General features: G+C 49.6%; 1 protein-coding gene across 2 annotated transcripts in view; it reads left to right on the top strand.

The window, feature by feature from the left end:
* Positions 1 to 4,973, top strand: part of ST8SIA2 (ST8 alpha-N-acetyl-neuraminide alpha-2,8-sialyltransferase 2) — a 63,170-nt gene extending 58,197 nt beyond the window's left edge. For both annotated transcript variants that reach the window (XM_047086843.1, XM_047086842.1), the window contains one exon: positions 4,688 to 4,973. In XM_047086843.1, coding sequence (XP_046942799.1) covers positions 4,688 to 4,973 — 286 coding nt within the window. The remainder of the gene's footprint in view (positions 1 to 4,687) is intronic.
* The last annotated feature ends 18,226 nt before the right edge of the window (positions 4,974 to 23,199 follow it).

Here is a 23,199-nt window from a genome sequence, read left to right as displayed (position 1 = left end):
TTGCTCATTCGTGCAAGGTGTGGTGCAGGTCGGCTCCCAGCCTCTTCCAGCCAGTGATTCAGGGATCTAGGATTCTTCCTTCTTAGGCTGACACCGTTTTTATGAGAGGCTTTGAGGTTCTCCAAGGCAGAAGAGAAGAAGGGAGGGCCAGCTCTTAAGAAACATTGGCTCTGGGGCGCCTGGGTGGCTTAGTCGGTTGAGTGTCTGACATCAGCTCAGGTCATGATCTCGCAGTTTGTGAGTTCGAGTTCCACTTCGGGCTCTGTGCTGACAGCTCAGAGCCTGGAGCCTGCTTCAGATTCTGTGTCTCCCTCTCTGTCTGTCCCTCCACTGCTCGCACTCTGTTTCTCTCTCTCAAAAATAAATAAATATTTTTTAAAAATTAAAAAAAAAAAGAAACATTGGCCCCCAAGGGACACATTTCTTGTCACAGCCTATTGGCAAAAGCTGGTCACATGACTCCTGTCCAATTGCAAGGGATACTGGGAGATGTAGGAGGCCACATGGAGTGTTTGTTGAGTGCTGCTGTCCTCACCACAGTGCCCTGGCTGCCCCGTGCAATGAGCCAGGTGCCTCTGAAGCTCCTACCAGGAGTATAAGGCACAGCCCCTGCTCTCGAGGAAATTCCAGCACTGTTTAGGGGGGGAGACCAACCCATACACTAGCGAATTATCAGGCCAGATTGATAAGCACCACAGGAGAAGCAGGAGCAACGTTCATAATAGGTGGAAGCGATTACCTCAGTAGGGACTGGGAAGGAATGGAACAAAGAGAACATTTCCAGGAAGATGTGATTCATGTGGTTAGTTTGGGGGAGGGGGGCGGTGAGGGGAGGGGAAAGACAGTGTTCACCAAGGAGACGTGGGGATGAAAGTCACATCTGCAAGGGAGGGCAGAGCATGTGTCTGTGTAACCTCAGACCTCCTCCTGATCAAACTCTTCCCTCCCCGTCTCTGAGCACAGCACTGATGTCCTGAAAAGAAATTCATATCCAATAGCCTTCTCAGGCGAAAGGTCTTACAATCAGAAAATAAACAAACCACAAATCCCTTAATCTGGCATGTGGCCGGTGTTAGGGCTTCAATTTGCTCAGGGAGCAAATGGAGCTATGCTCTCGTGCAGGGACACTGCAGTGGCTCACAGGCCCCTGGGTAGGGTCAACAGCCTCTGTGGCCAGCTCGGTCCTGGCCTCGACCCTCTCAGAATCACCCTAGGGCGGAAGAGGCCCAAAAACCAGGAGTGGGGAGGCAGCGTTTTATCTAAGCTCTATCTAACCTTTTCTCAGGCACATCTAGGACTGCTGCGTTTTCCCCTGGAACCTGAAAGAAGAGGTCAAGTTCAATCTAGGAGACCCATCGATTACCCACAGATACAGTCTGTTGACTCACCCAATAGGGCCTCACATGATGTTTTTATTTTATTTTTTTGAGAGAGAGAGAAAATGTATGTGAGCAGGGGAGGGGCAGAGAGAGGAGACACAGAACCTGAACCAGGTTCCAGGCTCTGAGCAATCAGTGCTTAGACAGACACGAGGCTCGAACCCACGGACTGTGAGATCATGACCTGAACCGAAGTTGAATGCTTAACTGAACCACCCAGGAGCCCCTGTTTGTTTTTTTTAATTAGTTGCCAACATTTAAAGGCTTTGAGAAATTGCATAAAAATCCAGATCTCTGATACTCTTGGGAAAAAAAATCAGAAAATTCGGCACCACCATACTGGACAATGGTAAAACTGAGTGCCCTATTAGATGCCACAGTCCCATCACTGGCAAGCCTGAGGGTGGGCACTGGTTTTCTCTACACACATCCCAGCTCCCAGCTCACTCTGTCACATCCCCTGCCAGGCTGCCGGGCTAGATGAGTTCTCTGGGCTCAATCGTCTTTAAAACTCTACGACTATTCCTTTCAGACTCACTCGTTGCCCATCTTTTCTCTAAATATACCTTCCTCTTAGCAGAACCACCTACCAGTGAGAGCAGGGCTTTGTAGCCTTGGCTGCACATTTGAACTACTGGAGAAGGTTTTAAAATTTCCAGTGTCCAGTCTGCACCTAGAGGTTGCATTCAGGTTCAGTGCTCTTAAAGCTCCAGGCCATTCAGTGGACAGCCGAGGTCGAAACCATCGAGTTAGAACCAAAAATGCAACAGGCTAGCACAGGAATGGGAGAGCTCCCTGTTATCAGAGGTAGTTAAGCCAAGGTGAATGAGCGCTTTGTTAAAGATGTGTGGGGCGATCCAAACATCAGCTGCTACTCTGCTGGGATTCTTCTCCTCCTTGTACTCTCCCTGCTTTTGCCCCCGCTCCCCCGGGGCCCTTCCAAGCTCAGCTCAGCCCCGTTGAACACACAAGGAAGGACACCTTCTCTGGTGAGCCTCGACCTCAGCACCAAGCGCCCGCCCTGAGCCGGCTCCGTGACCTCCACGTATCAGCTGGGAGTAAGCTTCTCAGCCGTGCAGGGAAGAAACGATGAAGGTCTGCGCGATGTCCACACAGGTTTTCCCCCTATTTTTTCCCAGTTGTGTTTGTGGTTAGTGGAGCCATTGTCTTGCTCTCTGCCTGTCTGATTCTGGGTTGAAAAATTCAGCCACAGGGAAGTTGCTTGGCCCAGACAGGATGAAACAAGAGACCCAAGCACAGTGGTCTTCAAGTGACAGGCTCATGAGATAACAGCAGTTGCCTGTACCCGCCTCCCCCCGGAGCACACGGTGCTCCAGAGAATCATGTTTGCTCTGATTCTGGCCACCTGGGACCACAGCCTCCACCAGCAAACTCTAAGGGGAGATTCAAATCACCCACCCTGACAGAATGGACCAAGGGAGGTGGGGGGTGTCCTGGAAATAGGTTTCATTATAGCAAATATTCCTGATATACTGAAATTATATGGGTTATTAGGAATCTGTAAGCTTGTCTGAGCCAACGGCTAATACCTCCTCCCCCCCACAAAAAAAAAAAAAGGATTTTAAGGTTAACTTTCTGGAATGTCTTGGGGTTTCCCTTTGGGGGCTGCAGAAAGAACCACTTGCAAAAGACAGGGCATACCTGAGCTTCAAGAAAATCTTCCCCTTGCTCACCCAGCTTTTAGCTAAAAACCACTGTGACTAATGAAGCAGTTTCAACTTCCAGCAACATGTAAATGTCCTGCCTGGCATACTTTTACTTCTGGCGTGAATTCAGTTGGTGTGTGTGACTATACAGTCACACGTATCACTGTGCTCAGGTGTCATCAGGAGCCGCACCGTGGCTGGGGAGTGCATGTGTCTCACAATGGCAGGTGGAGCACATGGGGTGTGAGGTCAGAAAAATACAGTCAGCGTCTGGCGTGGACACATGGTCGTGAGGAGTCGGTGGTAAGGAATTCTGTCTTTCCACCGAAGCATATGTACTGCATGTAAAGGGATTCAGCCTAGGGTAAAGGCAAACTTTTACAAGAAAGAAAGAGGTTATACCACACACCCCAGTGAGTTTGAAAACCAAGCAGAAGAACCACAGTGGAGGGGCGCCTGGGTGGCTCAGTCGGTTAAGTGTCCGACTTCGGCTCAGATCATGATCTCAGGTCTGTGCGTTCGAGCCCTGCATCGGGCTCTGTGCTGACAGCTCAGGGCCTGGAGCCTGCTTCGGTTTCTGTGTGTTTCTCTCTGCTCCTCCCCTGCTCATACTCTGTCTCTCTCTCAAAAATAAGATTAAAAAAAATTTTTTTAATTGTCCCCTTCCTAGGACCCTTTTGTACCATTGGTGGGAATACAAACTGGTGCAGCCACTCTGGAAAACAGTGTGGAGGTTCCTCAAAAAATTAAAAATAAAACTGTCCTATTACCCAGCAATTGCACTACTAGGAATTTATCCAAAGGATACAAAAATGCTGATTCTAAGGGGCACATGCACCCCAATGTTTATAGCAGCGTTTTCAACAATAGCCAAATTATGGAACTATCCAAATGTCCATTGACTGATGGATGGATAAAGATGTGGTGTATATATACAATGGAGTACTACTCAGTGATGAAAAAGAATGAAATCTTGCCATTTGCAACAATGTGGATGGAACTGGAGGGTATTATGCTAAACAAAATAAGTCAGTCAAAAAAAGACAGGTATCACACGATTTCAATCATATGTGGAATTTGAGAAACTTAACAGGTGATCATATGGGAAGGGAAGGAAAAATAAGATAAAAACGGAGAGGGAGGCAAACCACAAGAGATTCTTAAATACAGAGAACAAACTGAGGGTTGATGGGGGTGGGGAAAATAGGTGATGAGCATTGAGGAGGACACTTGTTGGGATGAGCACTGGGTGTCATATGTAAGAGATGAATCGCTGGGATCTACTCCTGAAGCTAAGACTACACTGAATGTTAACTAACTTGAGAAGGAAGGAAGGAAGGAAGGAAGGAAGGAAGGAAGGAAGGAAGGAAGGAAGGAAGGAAGGAAAAGGAAGGAAGGAAGGAAGGAAGGAAGGAAGGAAGGAAGGAAGGAAGGAAGGAAAGAAAAGGAAAGGAGGAAGGAAGGAAGGAAGGAAGGAAGGAAGGAAGGAAGGAAGGAAGGAAGGAAGGAAAGGAAGGAAGGAAATCTAACATTTCAAACCTTAAAAAAATAAAGAAATTGTTCCCTTCCTGGAAAAGTGATTCACAAGCTCACGTTTCTTTTTTGTTTCTCTTCTCACTTTTTCTTTTTTTTTTTTTTCAGATACTGGCTGACCAACAAAGTCCACATCAAAAGACCCACCACCGGTCTCTTGATGTACACCCTGGCCACACGTTTCTGCAACCAGATCTACCTCTATGGCTTCTGGCCCTTTCCACTAGATCAGAACCAGAACCCCGTCAAGTACCACTATTACGACAGCCTCAAGTATGGCTACACCTCCCAGGCCAGCCCCCACACCATGCCTTTGGAGTTCAAGGCCCTCAAGAGCCTGCATGAGCAGGGGGCTTTGAAACTGACTGTTGGCCAGTGTGACGGGGCCACGTAAGCTGGGCACCTCGTGGGACTCAGTGGCTCACATTTCCTGCCAGCTACACCACAGGCAGATGGGAGTCGGGGTGGTACAAATTATACAACAAGCAGGCTAGTGGTTTTCTTTGTTCAAGTGTAAAACAGTGACCAGAATATATATATCTATACCTGCATATATATATTGACCTGAGTATTTATAACTGTGTGGTGTTCATCTAGCATTAGGCAGATAAGCCACAGGAAGAAGGTGTGGAGAACCCACCCAAACCAGATGGAGACTCGGTCCATCTTTAAGGGCAGAAGGACTTGACATGAAAAAGAAGCCAGTCCCATGACTTTGGATGACAAACTGCTTCCTGGATTGGAGAGATCTTTGGGCTCATGGATGGATGGAGAGCCACCTGTTGGCAGCTGCCCCAAGCCTCTGAGATATGTGGATCCTGGGTGAGCCAAGACCCAGAAGGGACATCTTGACCCAAGTCTAAAATGGTGCTGTTCACAGAGGAGAAGGAGATTGAGGGGTCCAGCCTGGCAGAGGAGTATAGGGACACTGGGAAGCAGAAGCCGCTTCAGAGCCGTGGGCCTTGTTCCACAAACTTGGAGTTTAACTCTCCCAGGGATGATCCCCGGTGGACCCACCTGTCCCAGCCAGGCTTCCACAGCTGTGGAGGGAAGGCTAGAGAAGAAACTATGGTCAGTGCACATTCTGGCTTTGCAAGAACCACCAAGGACCTGGACAGAGCAGGCAGATGACACTAAAGAGCCTTGCGTTTTTCAAAATTTGAGACCTCCTGCTCAGGGGAGCACTCTGCCCCACAGTGAGGCAGAAGCGTGTCCAGAATGTGGTGGTTTGGTGGGTGTTCTTTAAGGCAAGTAGAGTCCACCAAGGAGCAAGGGGCCCTGGGATTCCACCCTCTGGGTTAGCCCCCTTCCTGCTCTGTTAGAATGTCACTGGAGGGACCGGACTGTCCCCTTCTGCCACCGGGGAAGCCATGGCAAAAGCTTGAAAGGGCACCATCAAGATAAATGTCACCCTTTTTAAAATATACATGATTGCCTTTCTGGGTGCCTCACAGAGCCCCAGAGCGTGAGACCTGAAAAAACGTTAAGCACCCAGCTTCATTTCTCTGTAACTGCTCTGTTTGCTTTCTGCATCATGCACTCGGGGGGCCTGTGCAGCCAGACTGCCTGTGTCAATGTCACTTCCTTATCATCTTCCTATCCTGATGGTCACATTAGCCGGCGCTGAGCTCCAACACTGAGGCTTTCAAGTCTGCAGGGAGCGGTTCCAATTCCACCTCGACCCCCACCGGCCCCCCTCCCCCACGGAGGCAATGATTTTAGAATTTCACGAAGATCCTTCTCGCCCCCTATTAAGATTAATAGTTAAGATTTTTTTTTTCAACGTTTATTTATTTTTGGGACAGAGAGAGACAGAGCATGAACGGGGGAGGGGCAGAGAGAGAGGGAGACACAGAATCGGAAACAGGCTCCAGGCTCTGAGCCATCAGCCCAGAGCCCGACGCGGGGCTCGAACTCACAGACCGCGAGATCGTGACCTGGCTGAAGTCGGACGCTTAACCGACTGAGCCACCCAGGAGCCCCAAGACTTTTTTTTTTTTAACCCAAAGCCAAATGCAGTATCCAAATACTGGACACGATCTCCCTGGGGAAATCTGGGCTCCATGCCAATCACTTAGGGGCTAGAATCAGAGGTCACATATAGACAAGCATCAGTCGGCCCGATTAGTTAGATGTATTCCCTCACCTGATAAATAACAGTGTTTTCAAACATATTTGAAAGATAAGTAAAAAACCATTATCTCGAAGGTGAAGGGAGTTAAGAAAAGCAACCCAGATCTGCTCCCAAGCGCATGAGACCGGACATAATTAATCAGCGGCAATTCAGAACAGGACGTTGGCTCTAAATTCGTGACTGAGGGGAAGGAGAGGCTGTGGGAGGGTACCCAGAACCATCAACCCCCACACGTGGATACCCCAGCTCCAAACCGCGACTACGACTGCCACCCTGCATCTCTGTGTTTCTTCCCTTGTTGTTCTTGCCGTTGATGCTTGAAGTCTGAGATTTGGGATTTGCATTATAAAATGAATATTTTAAAAAGCAACAGCCCTAACAGCCTCTGTGGGAACTGAGTGGTTGGACTCCCTCACAAGAAATGGAAGTAATTAGTATCATATTTTACACTTCTCCAGAGCCTTTCATCTTGAGGATCTCAAAGGCCCTGGAAGACATTTAATGTCTGAAGCTGGCAATGCCCTGGGGAACAGGTAGAATTGCCTGGGTCTCGGTGGATTAACTAAGGCTTTGGACTCCAGAACGTTCCAGTGGTGAGTCCTAGGGAAGCTGGGATGCCAGGTCCTGGGGTTGGCCCCGCGCTCTGTGTACCGGCCAGAGCTCCGTGGAAGAGATGATTTTCCTTCTGTCCCATATTGAGCATTGTCCCCCATTGTCCCATATTGTCCCACTGTCGTGGCTCCTTTAAACTGACAGTGGCGGCTGTTGAAGTAGAAGGAGCCCTGAGAACCTGTCCTCAGCTTCTCCCCAGAGAAGGGCTGGGGAGCCAGGACCATCCACACCCTTCTGTTCCCCAGCTCACAGGTCCTGCGCCACCAAAATGCTCTGGCCACTGATGGCAGAAGCTCCAGGGGCCTGGGCTCCCCCACCGGCTCCTGCTCCTCCAGCTGGGCGCACAGTCAGGAGGCAGCCTGCCCCCTCTGCCCATTCAGAGAAGTTCAGTTTGACTGAGGCGACACCGTAGCCTCTGGCACAGGCCAGCTAGCCTGGGTGGCCCCGAGTCCCAGCCTGCATCCTGTCCCTACCACCTGGTCCACCACCTTGTGACGACAGTGGGCATGGCCATCCTCGGAGCAGGAGACCCTTCCAGTCACCTCCTGTTGGCCGTTGGTCCCCAGTACTCTGCCATCACCCACCCTGGAGCCCCCGAGACCCCTATGCCCCTCAAGTCCCCAGATGACCACCGCCCTCCAGCAGCCACCTCCTTGGCTGATGGAGCCATCTAAAACACCATCTCTCCTCCAGATCTCCTGCTCTCTTTCCTCCCCGCTCCCCTCCTTCCTCCCATTTCTTGGAGGAAGTGACCTCTGTCCTCTGACCAGTGACATTTTCCCCAGCCACTCCTCTGCCACCTCTGTCCTCCCTTCCAGCAGCACACACCACCCATCCCGGCTTCTGCGGCCTCTTCCCTCCCTTCCCATCACTACCAGCCTTGGGAAGCGGTCTCTGGTGCTTGTGCTGAGGTCCCCCCAACCTGGCCTCCATGCTCCAGGGACCTGCAACTCAGCACCCTCCACGTGGCCACACAAAAGACCCCTTGTCATCCCCAAGCTCCCCACATGGCTTGGTTCCACAGTGACCCTTCCTGGAGACCCCTGTCCCCTTGGTGCCCAGGATGCCATGCTCTCCTCCCTTCCCAATGCCTCATCATGTATTTATGTATTTATTTATTTATGTATTTATGATTTATTTATTGCCACCCTTACCTGGATCCAAAAAGGACCCGAGGAGGGTCAGACCATCATTTCCTTCTCTCCACCTTGCCCCACCACATGGACACTCTGTACATGGGCGCCTTCCGTGGCATCCCCACACTACCCCTTGGTGGCGCCATAGACCTCATGCACCCAAAGGCAAGTTTATCACGTCTGCCCCCGCTTCTGCCACAATCCTCTCTCTTCATGAGAAAAGCCCCACGACCTTCTCAACCACCCAAGTCTGAGACCCAAAAGTCATCTTCGACTCTTCTCCAGGGGTCCCCTTGTCACCCCTCCCCACCAGCCCTGTCCTTGCCTCCCCGTGGCTCACACAATTGCAGCAGCATGCTCCCTTGCCCTCACTCTGGGCACGTTGGCACACCCCCGGCGTCCTGCACCTGCATGGCAATTTTTATCTCCAGCCATTCACAAAACTTTAAACATTCCCCTGACCCACAAAATAAAGTACAAGTCTTCACCCTGACACTATAGACCACCCAGTAACACCCCATTCCTTCTTTACACCTTGCACTGGTCCATCTAGAATTGTTGCTACTTCTGGAAGGGGTGCCCAGGTTTCCTGTCTCTGTGCCTTTGGTCTTGCTGTTCTTCTTCTGTTCCCTTCAAGGCCCATTCAGAAACTACATCTTCCATGAAGCCCTCCCTGATCTACCAACCACTGGGATCTCTCCCTCCGCTGGACCACCATAGCACTTTATTTGTACCTTTCTCATGGCACTTACCATACTCTGCCTTGTATTATAGTTATTGTGCACTTGTCCTATGACCGTTCTTAGATTGTAAGCTCGCCAAGGGCAGGGACTGTGTTTTACTCATCTGTGTCCATCACAGCACCAGGAGAGGTGCATAGCACACAGCAGTTGCTCAATAAATGTTTGTTGGATTAAATCCTGAATGCCTGTGGAGGGCTGTATACTTAATGAAGTCATTTTGCATCTGTAATGTCATAAGAACCTCCAAAAAAAAATCATATGAACTGGGCAGATGCAGAAATCATTATTCCTATTGGATGGGTCATAAAACTGAGGCAAAAAACTGCATGAAGCCCCATAGCTCACTGGCAGAATTTGCACTCAGGTCTTACCCCCTTATGGAATCTTCTGTTAATCCTTGTGGCTGGGTCACTGCAAACAGGAAACTGACCTTAAGCACAGTCCTGGCTGCCAGAGGTCTGGGCATTGCCTTCACAGAGTCAGACATGAACATGAACCTCAACATGAACCCCAGATTTTGCACCCACAAAGGCAAAGCCTCCCTCCTTTTGGGGGGAGGACAAAAGCCATTCAGGTTTTACCAGGTCCCTGCGGGACCTCATAAATCATTCCCGCTGTTGTTGTCACAGGGTACGAAGCCATCCGTCCAGATGGCAAAGAGACCAACAGCTCCAAGGGGCCGCCGTTTGATAAATCTCTTCATGCCTAATTAAAGCCCCCCTTCCAGAATGAACGGAACAGGGACATTTGTTGATGCCAGTCCGATGGGACTCCAGACGTGTGTGCTGCCTCATGAATGCCCTTAATAGCATCCCCAATGACACTGACAGCCTGCCCTAGCCCGCCTGAATCCTCTCTTCCCGTCTCCGTCCGCCTCCTTCTGCTTCCCCTAAGCAGGGCTCTTCCCTCTGGCATCCACCAAGAGCAGGGTGAGCCTGGGGAGCCGGGTTGCAGCTCTTCTCGGGTATCTGAGCCCTGACTGGGGCAATGTGGGGGGATGGCAGAAAGGGAGGAGGGTGGGGAGCACCCTATGCCATTTCTCTGGGAAGCAAAATCCCAAGGGACTCTGCTCCAGTGGCAGGTTATCCACAGCAACAGGCAGGCAGCGGAAGGAGGTCTATCCGGAAGCAATTACCGCCCTTGGGCTTCATGGTGAGGGCAGGAGTTTCACCATTAGTGGTCCTGGTGGTGGGGCCGTATTCTACATACTACACATTGAGCCATCTATCCCCAAATCATCCAGTTTCCAGAATCACCCCCGTTGTGTATATCCAGAACCCAACAGAACCACCCAATGAGGACACTAAGGGTCCCCTGTGGCTGTTCTTAGTCTTCCTCTCCATTTCCTCAGCCATCCCCCCCTCCTGAGAACCTGGGGTGAGAAATGGGTCTCCCAGGGGATCCAAGGGCTATGTCAGGAAAGACCCAAATGCTCCAGCCATGATGTTCTAATATTAAAGAGGTTTCTCCAAAACTGACCCAGCACCAGCTGTGAGCAGCCAGAACTTGGGGAATTAATATAAAATGAGAGCCCACAGCCAAGCAGTGGGGAAGCTGCTCAGTGGCCGCGTGGACCCTGGCAGGGCAGACTCCGTGGCCAAACATGGAGGTGAGTCAAGTCGGGGTTGGCTCCACAAAACACCCCTTCGATTTGGTTCAAAGCACCTTCATGTTCTAAAACGAGGTGGTCACAGGGGAGTGCCAGAGAGAGTCTGTGAAGAGACGACTGGCAATGAGAATAATTAGCCCTTCCTGGAAGGTAGACGTTGCAAAGGAGACCACTCTGGGGCAAGCTGCTTTGCTCAACGAAAGCCAGCATTCTGCATTCCCCTTGCAAGGGCCTGGGGTTGACAAGAATGTAACTCACTGTAGTAACAACTGTGGCTGCTGCGTGAGCTCAGGAGCAACCCATCTCCCCGCAAGAGCTCTGGGACCCGCACCCGATGATCGCAGAAGCCTGCACTCAGAGCAGCAAGACACAGTCAAGATGAAGCCAGTCGACTTGGGCGCCATCTCTTCTGTAAACTGGAGAAGATGCCTACCTACCTCTTTCACCGAGTCATTGTGAAAATGCATATAAAGAACCGGGTAGAGGGGCGCCTGGGGGGGCTCAGACGGTTGAGCGTCTGACTCTTGTTTTTGGCTCAGGTCGTGATCTCATGGTTCATGAGTTTGAGCCCCCCGCACTGACAGTGCTGAGCCTGCTTGGGATTCTCTCTCTGTGTCTCTCTCCCTCTCTCCCTCCCTCCCTCCCTCCCTCCCTCTCTCTCTCTCTCTCTCTCCCTCTCTCCCTCTCTCAAAGATAAAGAAATAAACTTTCAAAAAAAGAAAAAAACGGGGTGGAGAGAGAAGCTGGGTGAGGGGAGTGGGGAGGTTCAGTGCCATAAAGCAAATGAAATGGGTGCAGCTATGAGTTTGTAGGAATCTCCCCATGTCATTGCCCTGCTCAAACATGTTAGTGGCTTTCCTTAGCTCTTGGAAAAAAAAAAAAAAAACGCTGACGTTTCCGAGACTGCAAAATTCCACGGCTTACTGGGGCTTGAAACCCCCTCCCCTTTGGCTCATGCCATTCCAGGCACACAGCTTTTTCGGCTTCTCCTAAAACTTACCGGCCTCATTCCAGTCTCAGGGACTTTGCACTTACAGTTCCCTCTACCTGGATCACAGCTTCCCCTGCCCCTTGCAAGCTGCCACCTCCTCATGTTTCAAGTTGCAAATTGAACTTCACCTCCTGGGGAGTCCATCCCTGGTCTCCCACAGCTAATTACTCTCTATTACCTATCGCATTATCCTGCTAGGTAGCCTCTATAAACTCTCTGAATTGTCTCATTTATCTTGTAGTTCTCAGCTCCAAGAAACGTCATAAAAGGTCCCAATGCCCAGGCCACACTCTGGATAAGTTTCATCAGTTTCTCCGGAAACTCATCGGGGACGTCAGTATTTTTTAAAAGCTCCTTCTGGTGCACAGCCAGGATTAAGAAACAATGGCATTTGCTCCCTTGTTTGTTGCCTGCCTGCCTTTCTAGAATGTTCAGTGGGAACTCGTTTCTGACAGCAATGTCTTGTGCCCCGGGAGGGAGAAATGTCCACCCTTCATCATTGTTGTTAATGTGTCTGCCCCGGGTGCTGGCAACAGGCTGGCAATGTGACCAGTTCTCTGGCACTCTTAGGAGGCACAAACCAGCTTTGCACTCTCAGGAGCGACAGTTTGTCCCCTGCAGCCGCGTAGGTGGCTGGGTAGCAGTTGGGCAGGTGGCCAGCATTTTATCCCGTTAGCTGAGTTGGGAGTGGAGTTTTTCCGGTGCCCTTTTCACCTACTCAGAGAACTTCACGACTCCTGCCCTACCTGGGGTCCCAGCTCGTTTCTGGTCTGAGCAGGCTTGAGAACCCCAGCCCCATCCCACTGCAGAAGCTGGGGGCGCTTTCAAATGGCTGGTACCTCAGCCCTGCACCCAGCAGGATGCTGATACAGTTGGTTCTGAGATGAGACCTTGGCGTCTCTAGAAGGCCCCCAGGGGGCACTGAGGTGCACCCCCACGGGAAGGGCTGACCCAGACCCAGCTCAGGAATCCCTGCACCAGTTCATGGCAACTTCCCTCAGGCCGCTGGTTGGAGGTCGTTCTTTTGTTTCTGGCTTCTGGAGTTTTCCTTCCTCGATGTCAAGCTTGGTTCCGTTGCATCTGCTGGGTTCTGTCGATGCTGCTGCTGATGAAACACCTCCAGGGTTTGAGATCTCTGTGTGCTTGCAGCAGGAGGAAAGGCCTGGCCTCACCTGCCTCCCCTTCCCAAATGTAAAGCTCTGTGAGGCCCGGGGCCTGCCTGGCATGTTCACTGAAGCATCCCCAGCACTGGAACTATGCCTGGCACCGAGAAGGCACTTAACAAAGTCTTGTGGCCTGAATGAACAAACGGGCCCGGGCTGCAGGGAGTGAGTGCTTTAAGGAAGATTTGCACCCCGCTGACCCCCAGAGTGGGAAGGACTCCTATCTTAATGGGAAGAACACCGGGGCCTCCTGAAGAGGAACAGAGATTGCACCCATTTCTCCTTGTGGGCCCTGCATGCTGGGCCCTGTGCTTTCTGTAACACTTATCTTTACAACAGCCGTGTGAGCTTCATGCCCCCATTTTATAGATTAGATCACCAAGGTCTCAGAGGCTAAAAACTTTTGCAAGATGCCAAAGCTCACGAGCAGATGGTTTGATGCCAAAGCCAACACTTAGCACAGGCCCCTCGAACCCCCTACTCTCTAGACACAAGCTGAGCCCGCATACAGGAAGGGGCTCAGGAGCACCCAGACCCCTCCCGGCCTACTGCTTGCATTGGCTCTTCCCATGGGCACAGCTGCTATAGACCCAGAACACACTCGCACAACAATGTCAACTGTTAAAAGTACTTCCTTAAACATTAAAAAAAAAAAAATTAAAGGGGCACCTGGGTGGCTCAGTTGATTAAGCATCCGACTTCGGCTCAGGTCATGATCTCACGGTTCATGGGTTCGAGCCTCACGTCGGGCTCTGTGCTGTCAGCTCGGAGCCTGGAGCCTGCTTCGGATTCTGTGTCTCCCTCTCTCTCTGTCCCTCCCCCAGTTGTGCTCTGTCTCTCTCTCTCAAAAATAAGCATTTAAAAAACTAAGAAAAGAAAAACTACCTCCTTGCCAGTTGGTTACGAGCTACCATGCTGAGCCCTCCCGAGTGCGCCATGCTCCAGCACCATGACCAGAGTCCACTCTGACTGCCCGGGGCCCCTCACCATTTCCCACATCATCCCCTGCTCCCAGACCCTCCAGGCAAGAAAGCGGCTGGAGCATCTGGATCACAGGGCAGGACACCACAGCCTCCTCTCCTCGGTGTTTTTGTGGCAGCCAGGCCTGCAGAGGTGGCTGGCTTTCCCCCCTCTTGTTTCCCGTGGACACACCCTTGACCCAGAGCAGATGTTCTGTGCAGCTCATGTGAGTGTGGGTGGTGAATTCAACTGCAGAAGCATCAAGAGACCTAAGAAGCAGGAGAGGCATCTTAGGGCAATCAGCCAGGACTGGTGGTAAGAAATGATTGCCTTCACGAGTGTATGTGAGGCACAAGTGGAGGGTGGGAGACGGGCCAGGAACAGAGGGCTGGCAGAGGACCAGAAAAGGCAGGCAAGGTTCACTGACCACTAACTGAATGCTTTACGTGGACTAACTCCTCACAGTGCTCCTTGCAGGTGGACATTATCATCATTCCCACCTCACAGATGAGGACACTGAGGCAAAGGGTTTATTAATTTGCCAGGGGTCAAAATTCCAGGAAGTGACTGAGTTGGGATTTGAACTGAAGTCCACAGATTCCAAAGCGGTGCGGGAAGCCCCTCACCATCACCTTGGTCAGCACATCTCAGTGGCCTGGGGGGCTGCATTAGCCTCACTGCTGCATGACCAGCCTTTTCCCACAGGTGCTGTTCCCACACCAGTCGCAGCCACCAGCCCCCGCTGACCCCCAGCTGTCACCACCAGCCCACTGAGTGGAAACGCTCATTAGCACAGTGACAGTGACAGGCTCTGTCTGCACAGGGCCCTGTGGATGCAGCTGTTGCTTTTTGAACTTGGCGAGGAAGTGGGGACTAGACATTTCCCTGTGCACACGCCGAGCCACTTGGCCCGTGTCCGGGGATGACATGGGGGGACAGCCAAGCCACAGGCTGCTAGGAAAATGTGGAAGCGCCCTCTGTCAGAGGCTAGCCTGGAAAGGGACAGTGGACAGAGGTGAGAGGGTAAAGAGCAGGAACAGAAGAGACAGAGCATGGAAAAGGTCATGGAGCTTTCCTGTGAACTCTGCCAGATGTCACCAGCTGTCCTGCCAAGACCCTTGCTCTAACAGCCTGCCTCAAAACAACCATTCACACGAGGCTGAGTTACAGCACACAAGGGACCTCCAGACCTGCTTTGCAGCACTGTGGAACTGGGGCACCCCAGATGACCCAGCCCCAACCTTTCCTCCACAGCGTCCTGTCTGAGCTGCTGGGTCCAGCAACTTCATCCCCTGTCTGTGTTTCCCCATCAGCAAACTGGGAAAATGAAAATTTGCTTGGCTTAGATGCCCTTGTGACTAAGTCTGACCAGGCACCTTGAGCCCTCCCCCACCCCACCTCGCAAAGCCAGCGAGGCCTTCTCCAGGGCACTCAGGCCACTCGGGTGAAGCCTAGCCTGTGATGAGTTCTGCTTGGTCCCCGCCTGGCTCGGCCTGTCTGCTTAGCTGTTGCAGAAGTGAGTGGCAGGGCCTGGCATGAATGGATGAGCGATGCTTCCCAGTTTCCTGAAACCACTTCTCTCCAGCTCCTCAACAGATGGGCTCCCCAGCCTTGGTTTCCATACCTGAACAAAAGAGGTCCATTCCTCTGCCTTCCTCTACCTGCCAGCCACAGCTGGGAACATAGTAGTGCAGCAGATTACCATGGGTTTTGAATGCCAGTCAGAATCCCTAAATTCCCTCCCCACTGCACACCAGAAGAGGGCTTTCTCTAAGTGGCTTTGTGTCCCTGCGACACCCCGAGTCATGTAGTCTTAGGACCTGCCATTTGTTGAGTATCTACCGTGTGCTCATTGCCGCATCGGGCACTTTGCCCTCTGGGGTCAATAGTACTATCCCCATTTTATGGATGAGAAAGCCAAGGCCCATGCCTGTCAGATGGCTAGTATGGCAGCGCTGGGATCTAACTCAGAGGGAGAATTCCTTCTATGAATCTCTCCCTCCCTAATCTATGCAGCAGGTGGAGTCTGCTCATTCATTCATGCATGCATGCATGCATGCATCACTCACTCATTCATCTTTTCACCCACTCAAGAAACACTGGGGAGTTCCTCTGGGTGTCAGGGCACAAGAAGAGCCCGTGCTCACTCCGGAGGGGCTCACAGTCCAGTGTTGGGCATGGCAGAGGGAGGGCAGACACACAGCACAGCACTGTAAGGGTACATGTGAGGGGAAGGAGCAGATTGCCCAGGGAGAGCAGAAAGAAAGGAGGGAGGAACCTGGCTGGCAGGAAGGCACACCAAAGAGAAGGGCCCTTGGAGGGGCAGCTCTCAAATGAGGAGTGCTTGAATTCTTACAGTAAGTGACTGTTCCCCTTGTTGCCAGTTTGCCAGCCCGCACATGTCAGCTCCTTCCTCTCCTGTTTGTCCATTCTCTTTGATGACCTTCACTACGGAGGGGCAGTGGAACTCTAAAATACGCCCTAGGGACTGAGTCTTCGTGCCTGTGAAGACAACTCTCCTTTCCTCTACAGACACAGGACCCCAGTGGGGGCTGGGACCCTCTGGATCCTACCTCCTCACACCCTGGAAGCTTGGTGAGCCTCCGGCTCTGGGAGTTGGGGGGTGTAGTCCACATACACAGCACACGGCCCCCACCAGTGAGCTCACCAGTAGGAGCAGGGCAAGGAGAGGGCCCCAAGTGGTGCCTGTGTCTGCTTGTAGTTGTTCATTCATTATCAGACACACTGAGAGCCAGCAATGAACTAGCTTTCTCTGGGCACTGTGGGAGACACAGAACCTGCCCCCAGAAGCTCAGGTCTGATGGGAAGGACAGTTCTGCACAACCAATGGCAGAATGAAATACAAGGGAAACGTCAGTCCAAGCAACTGGAGAGATTCAGGGCAGGCTTCACAGAGGGGAGGATAGATGAGCTGAGGCTTGAGGAATGAGTAGGATTTTGGTAGTTGGATGTTGACTTTCTTGATTGGCCCTCTGGATGGTTCCACCCTCCTTGGCAGCAGCGAGGAGCAGGGGAAGGTTCGGGCAGCGGACTGCCACACTCCTGCCAATCCCCACCAATTTACGAAAGCCACCAAGGGAATAAACCTTGCCACTGGCCTCCCCGCTACATTGAAATGCTGCCCCAGGTGAGGTTACCTGGATTCATGAGACCCTTGATCTGTGGATAATGGTCTCTGCCATTCCAGAGGGAGAGAAGGCAAGCAGGTGCCCACCCAAAGTGCTACAGTTTCCCAAGAGTGCTGTAAACTACGCAGACCACTGAGGCACTGATCTGCTTCCTCCTGCCCTTTCTCAAGGAACATAGGGGCCTCCAGCTTCTCACCAATGGGAGTCAAGCAGATAGAAAGGAGGAGCTAAGGATAAAAGTAGTATCACTGAGCTGGGTGAGCAGGATCTTGCACTTTTTTCTTCAGCCCTGGAGGAAAAAAAGACCTGTCCTGGATCTGAGGAGCAGCCTCAGCACCTAATGATGTCATCAGTCGGGATCCCACCAAGCTAACCAGAATCTCCAGGAGACATGCTATCCTACCCCTGCCTGAGAGCATAAAGGATATGTGACAAGGTCCTAAATCTGAGCCCCCACCTACAAGAGGAAGAGGTGGATGGCAGGAATAAATGGGGCACGGTAAATAGCGGGGTGCCTCAAAATTTGCCTGCTTGGTTAAAAAGAACGGAGAAATTAACAAGATGACCTACCCTGAATTATATCTGGAGGTGGTGGTGGAGGACGGAAGAGAAGCCCATTCTACAAAGTGGCACCTTTTCCCAAAATATTTAAGGTACTAAGCTGACATGACAATCACTAAGAATGATGAAAAGGAGGAGGAGCAAGGTGAGTCAAGACGTAGAGACACATGGCTAAGTGGTGGCGCTTTGCTGGTGCTTACAACCTCACACCCAACAACGCAGATGCCAAAAGAGCTCATCCCTGCTTGCATTTCCAAAGGGAGACACGAGCTACACTTCTGTCTATAACAGATGGTGACTTTGAACTCAGCCTATTTAAAAACAGCATGCACAATGTGGGGTCTAGCCTTTCTCAAGAGCTGGGGCACAGAAGGTAGCCCTGCCTACTTTTGACTCAGGCATTATCTTTGCCAATCATGAGAGAGAATTTTAAGGACAATGGGACTTCCATTATGGAATTATAAAGAGGCTTCCCAGGGAAGCACTAAGTCATAGACTAGATTCAAACCCAATTTTTCCTCCTGCATGTGCCAGTGACAGGAAGCTGGCCTAGATGGCTCTATAATTCCAGCTCATGTTTCCTATGCTGAACACAGGGCAGCTGCCACCAGAGCTTAACTCAGAAGGGCCTTAGCTGTACATCAGGGGACCGGATAATATCAAATATTCACATGTAAATCTGTAGATAGGGGATGGGCTCAGGATGACTCATATGTACCCAGAGTAGGTTTAAAAGCAGAGTTGATTAGCTGAGTCTCAACCATATTCTAAACAAACTCCAAGCACAAAGCATGTGTTTATCCTCCCTTTGAAAAGCACAAACAATGACCCATTTCTACTGGAGGGTCTATTTCAGGCTGTACCTTCAATATAGTGTCTCTGTATCCCACAGACACCACCCCTCCCCTTGAAATCTCCTTTCATTCTGCCATATTCTACAAGAGAAAAAAAAAAGATAAATTACGATGTGTTTCTGGAAATAAGGTCTTTTATAACTCCCTATAAAGAGAACAAAGTGGGCTCTCATCAAGCTTTCCATAAACCATTAAATAAACTCTTAAAACATTAAGAGACACTACGCTTCTTCCAAGTTGAAAAAGCCCATGATAAAGCCACAATATGCTACCCTGAAGGTTTATGGTACCAGAGTCACAGCACAACAGTTTTAGGGCTTGAGGGCATATGTGGTGGATGAATTTGTGTTCCAGGTAATGAAAAAGAAAACTCTCTCTCCACATTCAGTGGTCCTACTCTACCAAGCTCCTTTGAATTAACTATGGTTTGTCATCTACAAAAATACTCCAAAGCTAAGATACCTACTTACCACTCTTACTACAGAGAAGGAAGGCAGGGTGAGTAAAGTGCCCTGTTTTGCTTCCTGAATGGGAGTAGGACAGGGCTGTCCCAAGTTCCAATAAAAACAATTTTAAATGATAAGATGTATGTAAGAGTCCAGGAATTGTCATTTAACAAGAAAGGGAGATTTCTAAAAATTGTGAGAACAGGTCTTCTGCATAAAGATGGGGATTGAAAGCATCCATTTACCTCTATTGACTTTAGAAATCCTATTAAAATGATTTTTAAAAAGGATACAAATCCGGGCGCCTGGGTGGCTCAATCGGTTGAATGTCTGACTCCAGCTCAGGTCGTGATCTCGCGGTCTGTGAGTTCGAGCCCCGCGTCGGGCTCTGTGCTGACCGCTCGAAGCCTGGAGCCTGTTTCAGATTGTGTGTCTCCCTCTCTCTCTGCCTCTCCCCCACTCGTGCTCTGTCTCTCTGTCTCTCTCTCTCTCTCTCTCTCTCTCTCTCTCTCTGAAAAATAAATAAACACTAAAAATTTTTCTTTAAAAAAGGATGCAAATCTTCTGGCACATAAATCATGGGGAAGAAAACAAGAGAAATTTGGAAGATGAAAAGCAGAGGGATTAATACAAACTGACCTGACTACGTTGTAAGCTGGCATAGGAAAGGTGGCACCAGGTGCCTGTGAATGTGGGGTGAAGATGAGGCTAAAAACAGGAAAAATGGTTAAGACACATTACAGTAGTGATTAAACCCTCTGATTCCCTCTGCCCTCTGGGAAACTAGATGACAGCTCCTCACACATCTAGCACTGGAGAGGATAAAACCAAAGAACGGGGGATACCAGGCAAAGGTACAGGACAGAGGCACTGAGTGATTCCGGGCATATTAAATGTAGAGATTTCCCCTCCACAAACCCCATTTTAGCCTTCTTCCTCCTTCCAGAGCATTGGATATGGGGAGTCACTCTATAGGTAAGAGATTAGAAGAACTTCTTTTGCAATCTGACTATCTCAAGAGAAAAACACAGAAAGATATTAACACTGGGGTCCAGCCAGATCACTGTACAAGAGCCCACAGTTAAAAAGCTTGTGGCAAAGGCAGTGCTGGTCAACAAGCATTCCATCTGCTCTCCCACATTTTCCAGCCCACTTGCAGTGAGGCAGAACCTAATTCTAACTAGATATGGCCAATTGACTTTAGGCAGAAGTGGCATAGTACTTCTGGAGTAAGACATATAAGAACCAGCACAAACACACACACACACACACACACACACACACAGAGCCATCTGGTTGACTATTCCTGTACTGTGCCCAAACAGACAACATGACCCAGATGAAACAACAATAGAATGATGGAAACTCCCTCAAGCAGGGACACTGAGTGCAGAGCAGAGTTCTAAAGTAACCTTCACTAAGTATGTTCTGTTAAGTGGCTGAGAACTGGAGATTGTTTCCAAACATAAGTCTATGGGAGCTCCCCTCTACTTGCTGAATGGTATACTACCCAATTCATAAATTACTTAACAAAGCCAATTAGATCTTCAAATTAAAAAAAGAAAAGCATAAGTGTAGTCTCTCATGACTAACACAAATACACACACATATACACATACACTGACACACGAGTTTTCAAATGCTATTTTCGTTCACAGTGCTAACACATGAGCATTCAAGGATCACCAGGCATCGGGTCCATCATCCTTCCAATTGTACCTCCTGGGCAAAGTTTCCAGACCAAATCTCCTCCTCACACCCATTGGACTCACAGAAAATTCACAACATTGCCTGCCAGCAGCCTCCATCCTCCCAGCTCTGGTGCCTCAATCTATAACTTCATCTCTAATCCTTAATCAATAACTCCAACATGTATCAGGTCACAGTCCACTGTGTCACCCAATTCTAAGGAAGAGCAGCATTCCAGGTGGTCCTCCAGAGGCTTTCTTACTTCTTTTGCCTCCTCTTCCTGTGGTGTGTGGACTGGGGTATGGGGCGGGTCATATCACCTACCAACTCTACCCCCAAATATCCTCTTTCCAATTGCCATTTTCCACAATTATATGGCCTTGAGATGCGCAATGGGCTAAGGATCAGGACACTGGATTTAGGTCAGCCCTTTTGCAAGTCCTGAGTGGATGTGTAGCTCCTGGCTTTGGAATGCGAGAGTCATGTTCCTGGCCTGTGGCATCTCAGCGAAAAGAGAAATAGAAAGTCACATTTTATTTATTTTTTTATTTTTCTCAATATTTATTTATTTTTGAGAGAGAGAGAGAGAGAGTGAGTGAGTGGGGGAGAGGCAGAGAGAGAGAGGGAGACACAATCCGAAGCAGGCTCCAGGCTTTGAGCTGTCACGGAGCTCGAACTCACAAACCGTGAGATCATGACCTGAGCTGAGGTCGGACACTTAACTGAGCCACCCACGCGCCCCAGAAAGTCACATTTTAATGTACCGTTACAGGTAATGGTTCAGGCAGCTTGCTTGAAAGCCTGTTCTACAGGGTCAGGCAATCTCAGGGCCTAGATTTCTTAAAGCTCAATCTCCAAGGACCCAGAAAATAGACATTTGGTAACTCAAAGGCCATGATTATAGCTGACTGAAACCCAAAGAGCTACCAGAAGAGATGGGCCACACCTCAGGGATCTGAAACAAGATGAGATTCCATTATCTAATGGAATTATTTAATGGTTTACAATCTCATTAAAATCAGAATTCCAGAGTAGCTGCATCTGTGTTTCCATGACATCAAACGGTCTGTTGTTGGAACTATTCCCTGTCTGGGCAGGAAAACCTCACAGCAATGGGCAGATGGACATAGGGGTTTGTGTACAGGCATTCCTCATGTTCGAGAATGCTTTGAAGAAGTCCGAGCAGCCTTCTTCAGTCACTAAGAGGTTTCCAAATGGTGCCCAGGATCCTCAAGGTCAATTGTTGAACAAACTGAATCATAGTTACAAAAGGTTATTGCTGGAAAGGACCTTGGAGACATTCAATTCTAAACCAAGTAAGTGGTGGCCATGCTCACCTCCAGGCCCCAGGCTCACAGCGAACATCTAATTCACCTCACCACCATGCACACTAAGCCTCAGCCAGTACCCACCAGTGCAAGATACCATGAGAGATGAAATCCATTTGCTATTGCCAATTCTACCTAATTCCCGTATTTTATAGGTGAGGAACGTAATCCCAGCACTCGCTCAAAGTCACACAGCTAGTCAGCAGCAACGTGGGTAAACAGGAAAATGAGCCCTTCCTTCTTACTACCTTTACTCCGTCTTTCCTGTCAAGTTTCTCCAAACACTCAAGGCTTATTCTAGTTGTAGATATGATCTAGATGCCATATTTACCAGTCTCTCCTGAGCCACAGTACTTCTGCTTTTCCATTCTGAGATCACCCCAAGAAGCATCAAACTAAGTTCAAATGTGCTTGAAAGGACTAGAACAAGCTAACTCGTTATTTATAGTCTTCAGACTTTAACAAAAAGTCAAATGTTATGCTTTCAAGTTAAAAGGCCTAACATTCTTGGAAAAGTAAAAATGGAATACTTCCAAGTGCCATATTATGGATGCACTAAACTCTTAGAACTGATTGCATTTGAGGTCTTGAGTCTAGAAGGAGCCAGAGAAAACAAAAGCCATCTCTTCAGACTTTCAGCATCTTTCTGAATCTTTTCCAGATAAACTTGCCTACCTCTGTCCAGAACAGAAAGTGCTTATGGGTTAGAGGTGACCGACAATGCAGACGTAGAGAAATAGTGCATTCTATTCTTGGATTGAATATCACTGTTCCATATGTGGGGGCAAGCCAAAACATATGGCGTTCCATCTGCAAGATGGGGCTGGCTGGGTCCCATGAATGGCTTTTAATGCGAGTAGATTCAGCCTGACTTGGTCTGCCTCCAAAGGAGAAGAAAAACCAGTGATTCAAATATTGTGTAAAACCATTGAAATTAATGGCACAAAACAAGACTCATTTGTATTCCGCCTAATTTAAAAGATGTCTGCTTGGTGTAAAGTAATGAATTAGTTACGGGGGTGTTTGGACTGAATGTTTGACATTCTCCTTGAAGGAATAAATGCCTTTTTTCCTTCCCTCAAGCCACTCTCTGTTATTTTGTGTTGTTTCCCCCCAGGAAATGCACTAAGCATTTTGGCTTCTGTAACAGGCCAGATTTCATGAAGTTCACAACACTAGGCACAGCTGATCCTGTTTCAACTCCCTAAGATGAGGTTGGGAGAGAGAATTCAAGTAGATGTTCTT

Source organism: Lynx rufus, unplaced genomic scaffold, assembly GCF_022079265.1.
Source record: "Lynx rufus isolate CCGP_SWC_20201006 ecotype Redwood Valley unplaced genomic scaffold, mLynRuf1.p SCAF_21, whole genome shotgun sequence".
NCBI classification, from domain to species: Eukaryota; Metazoa; Chordata; class Mammalia; order Carnivora; family Felidae; genus Lynx; species Lynx rufus.
Note: the sequence above shows the minus strand (reverse complement) of the source record. Positions and strands in the feature narration are given on the sequence as shown.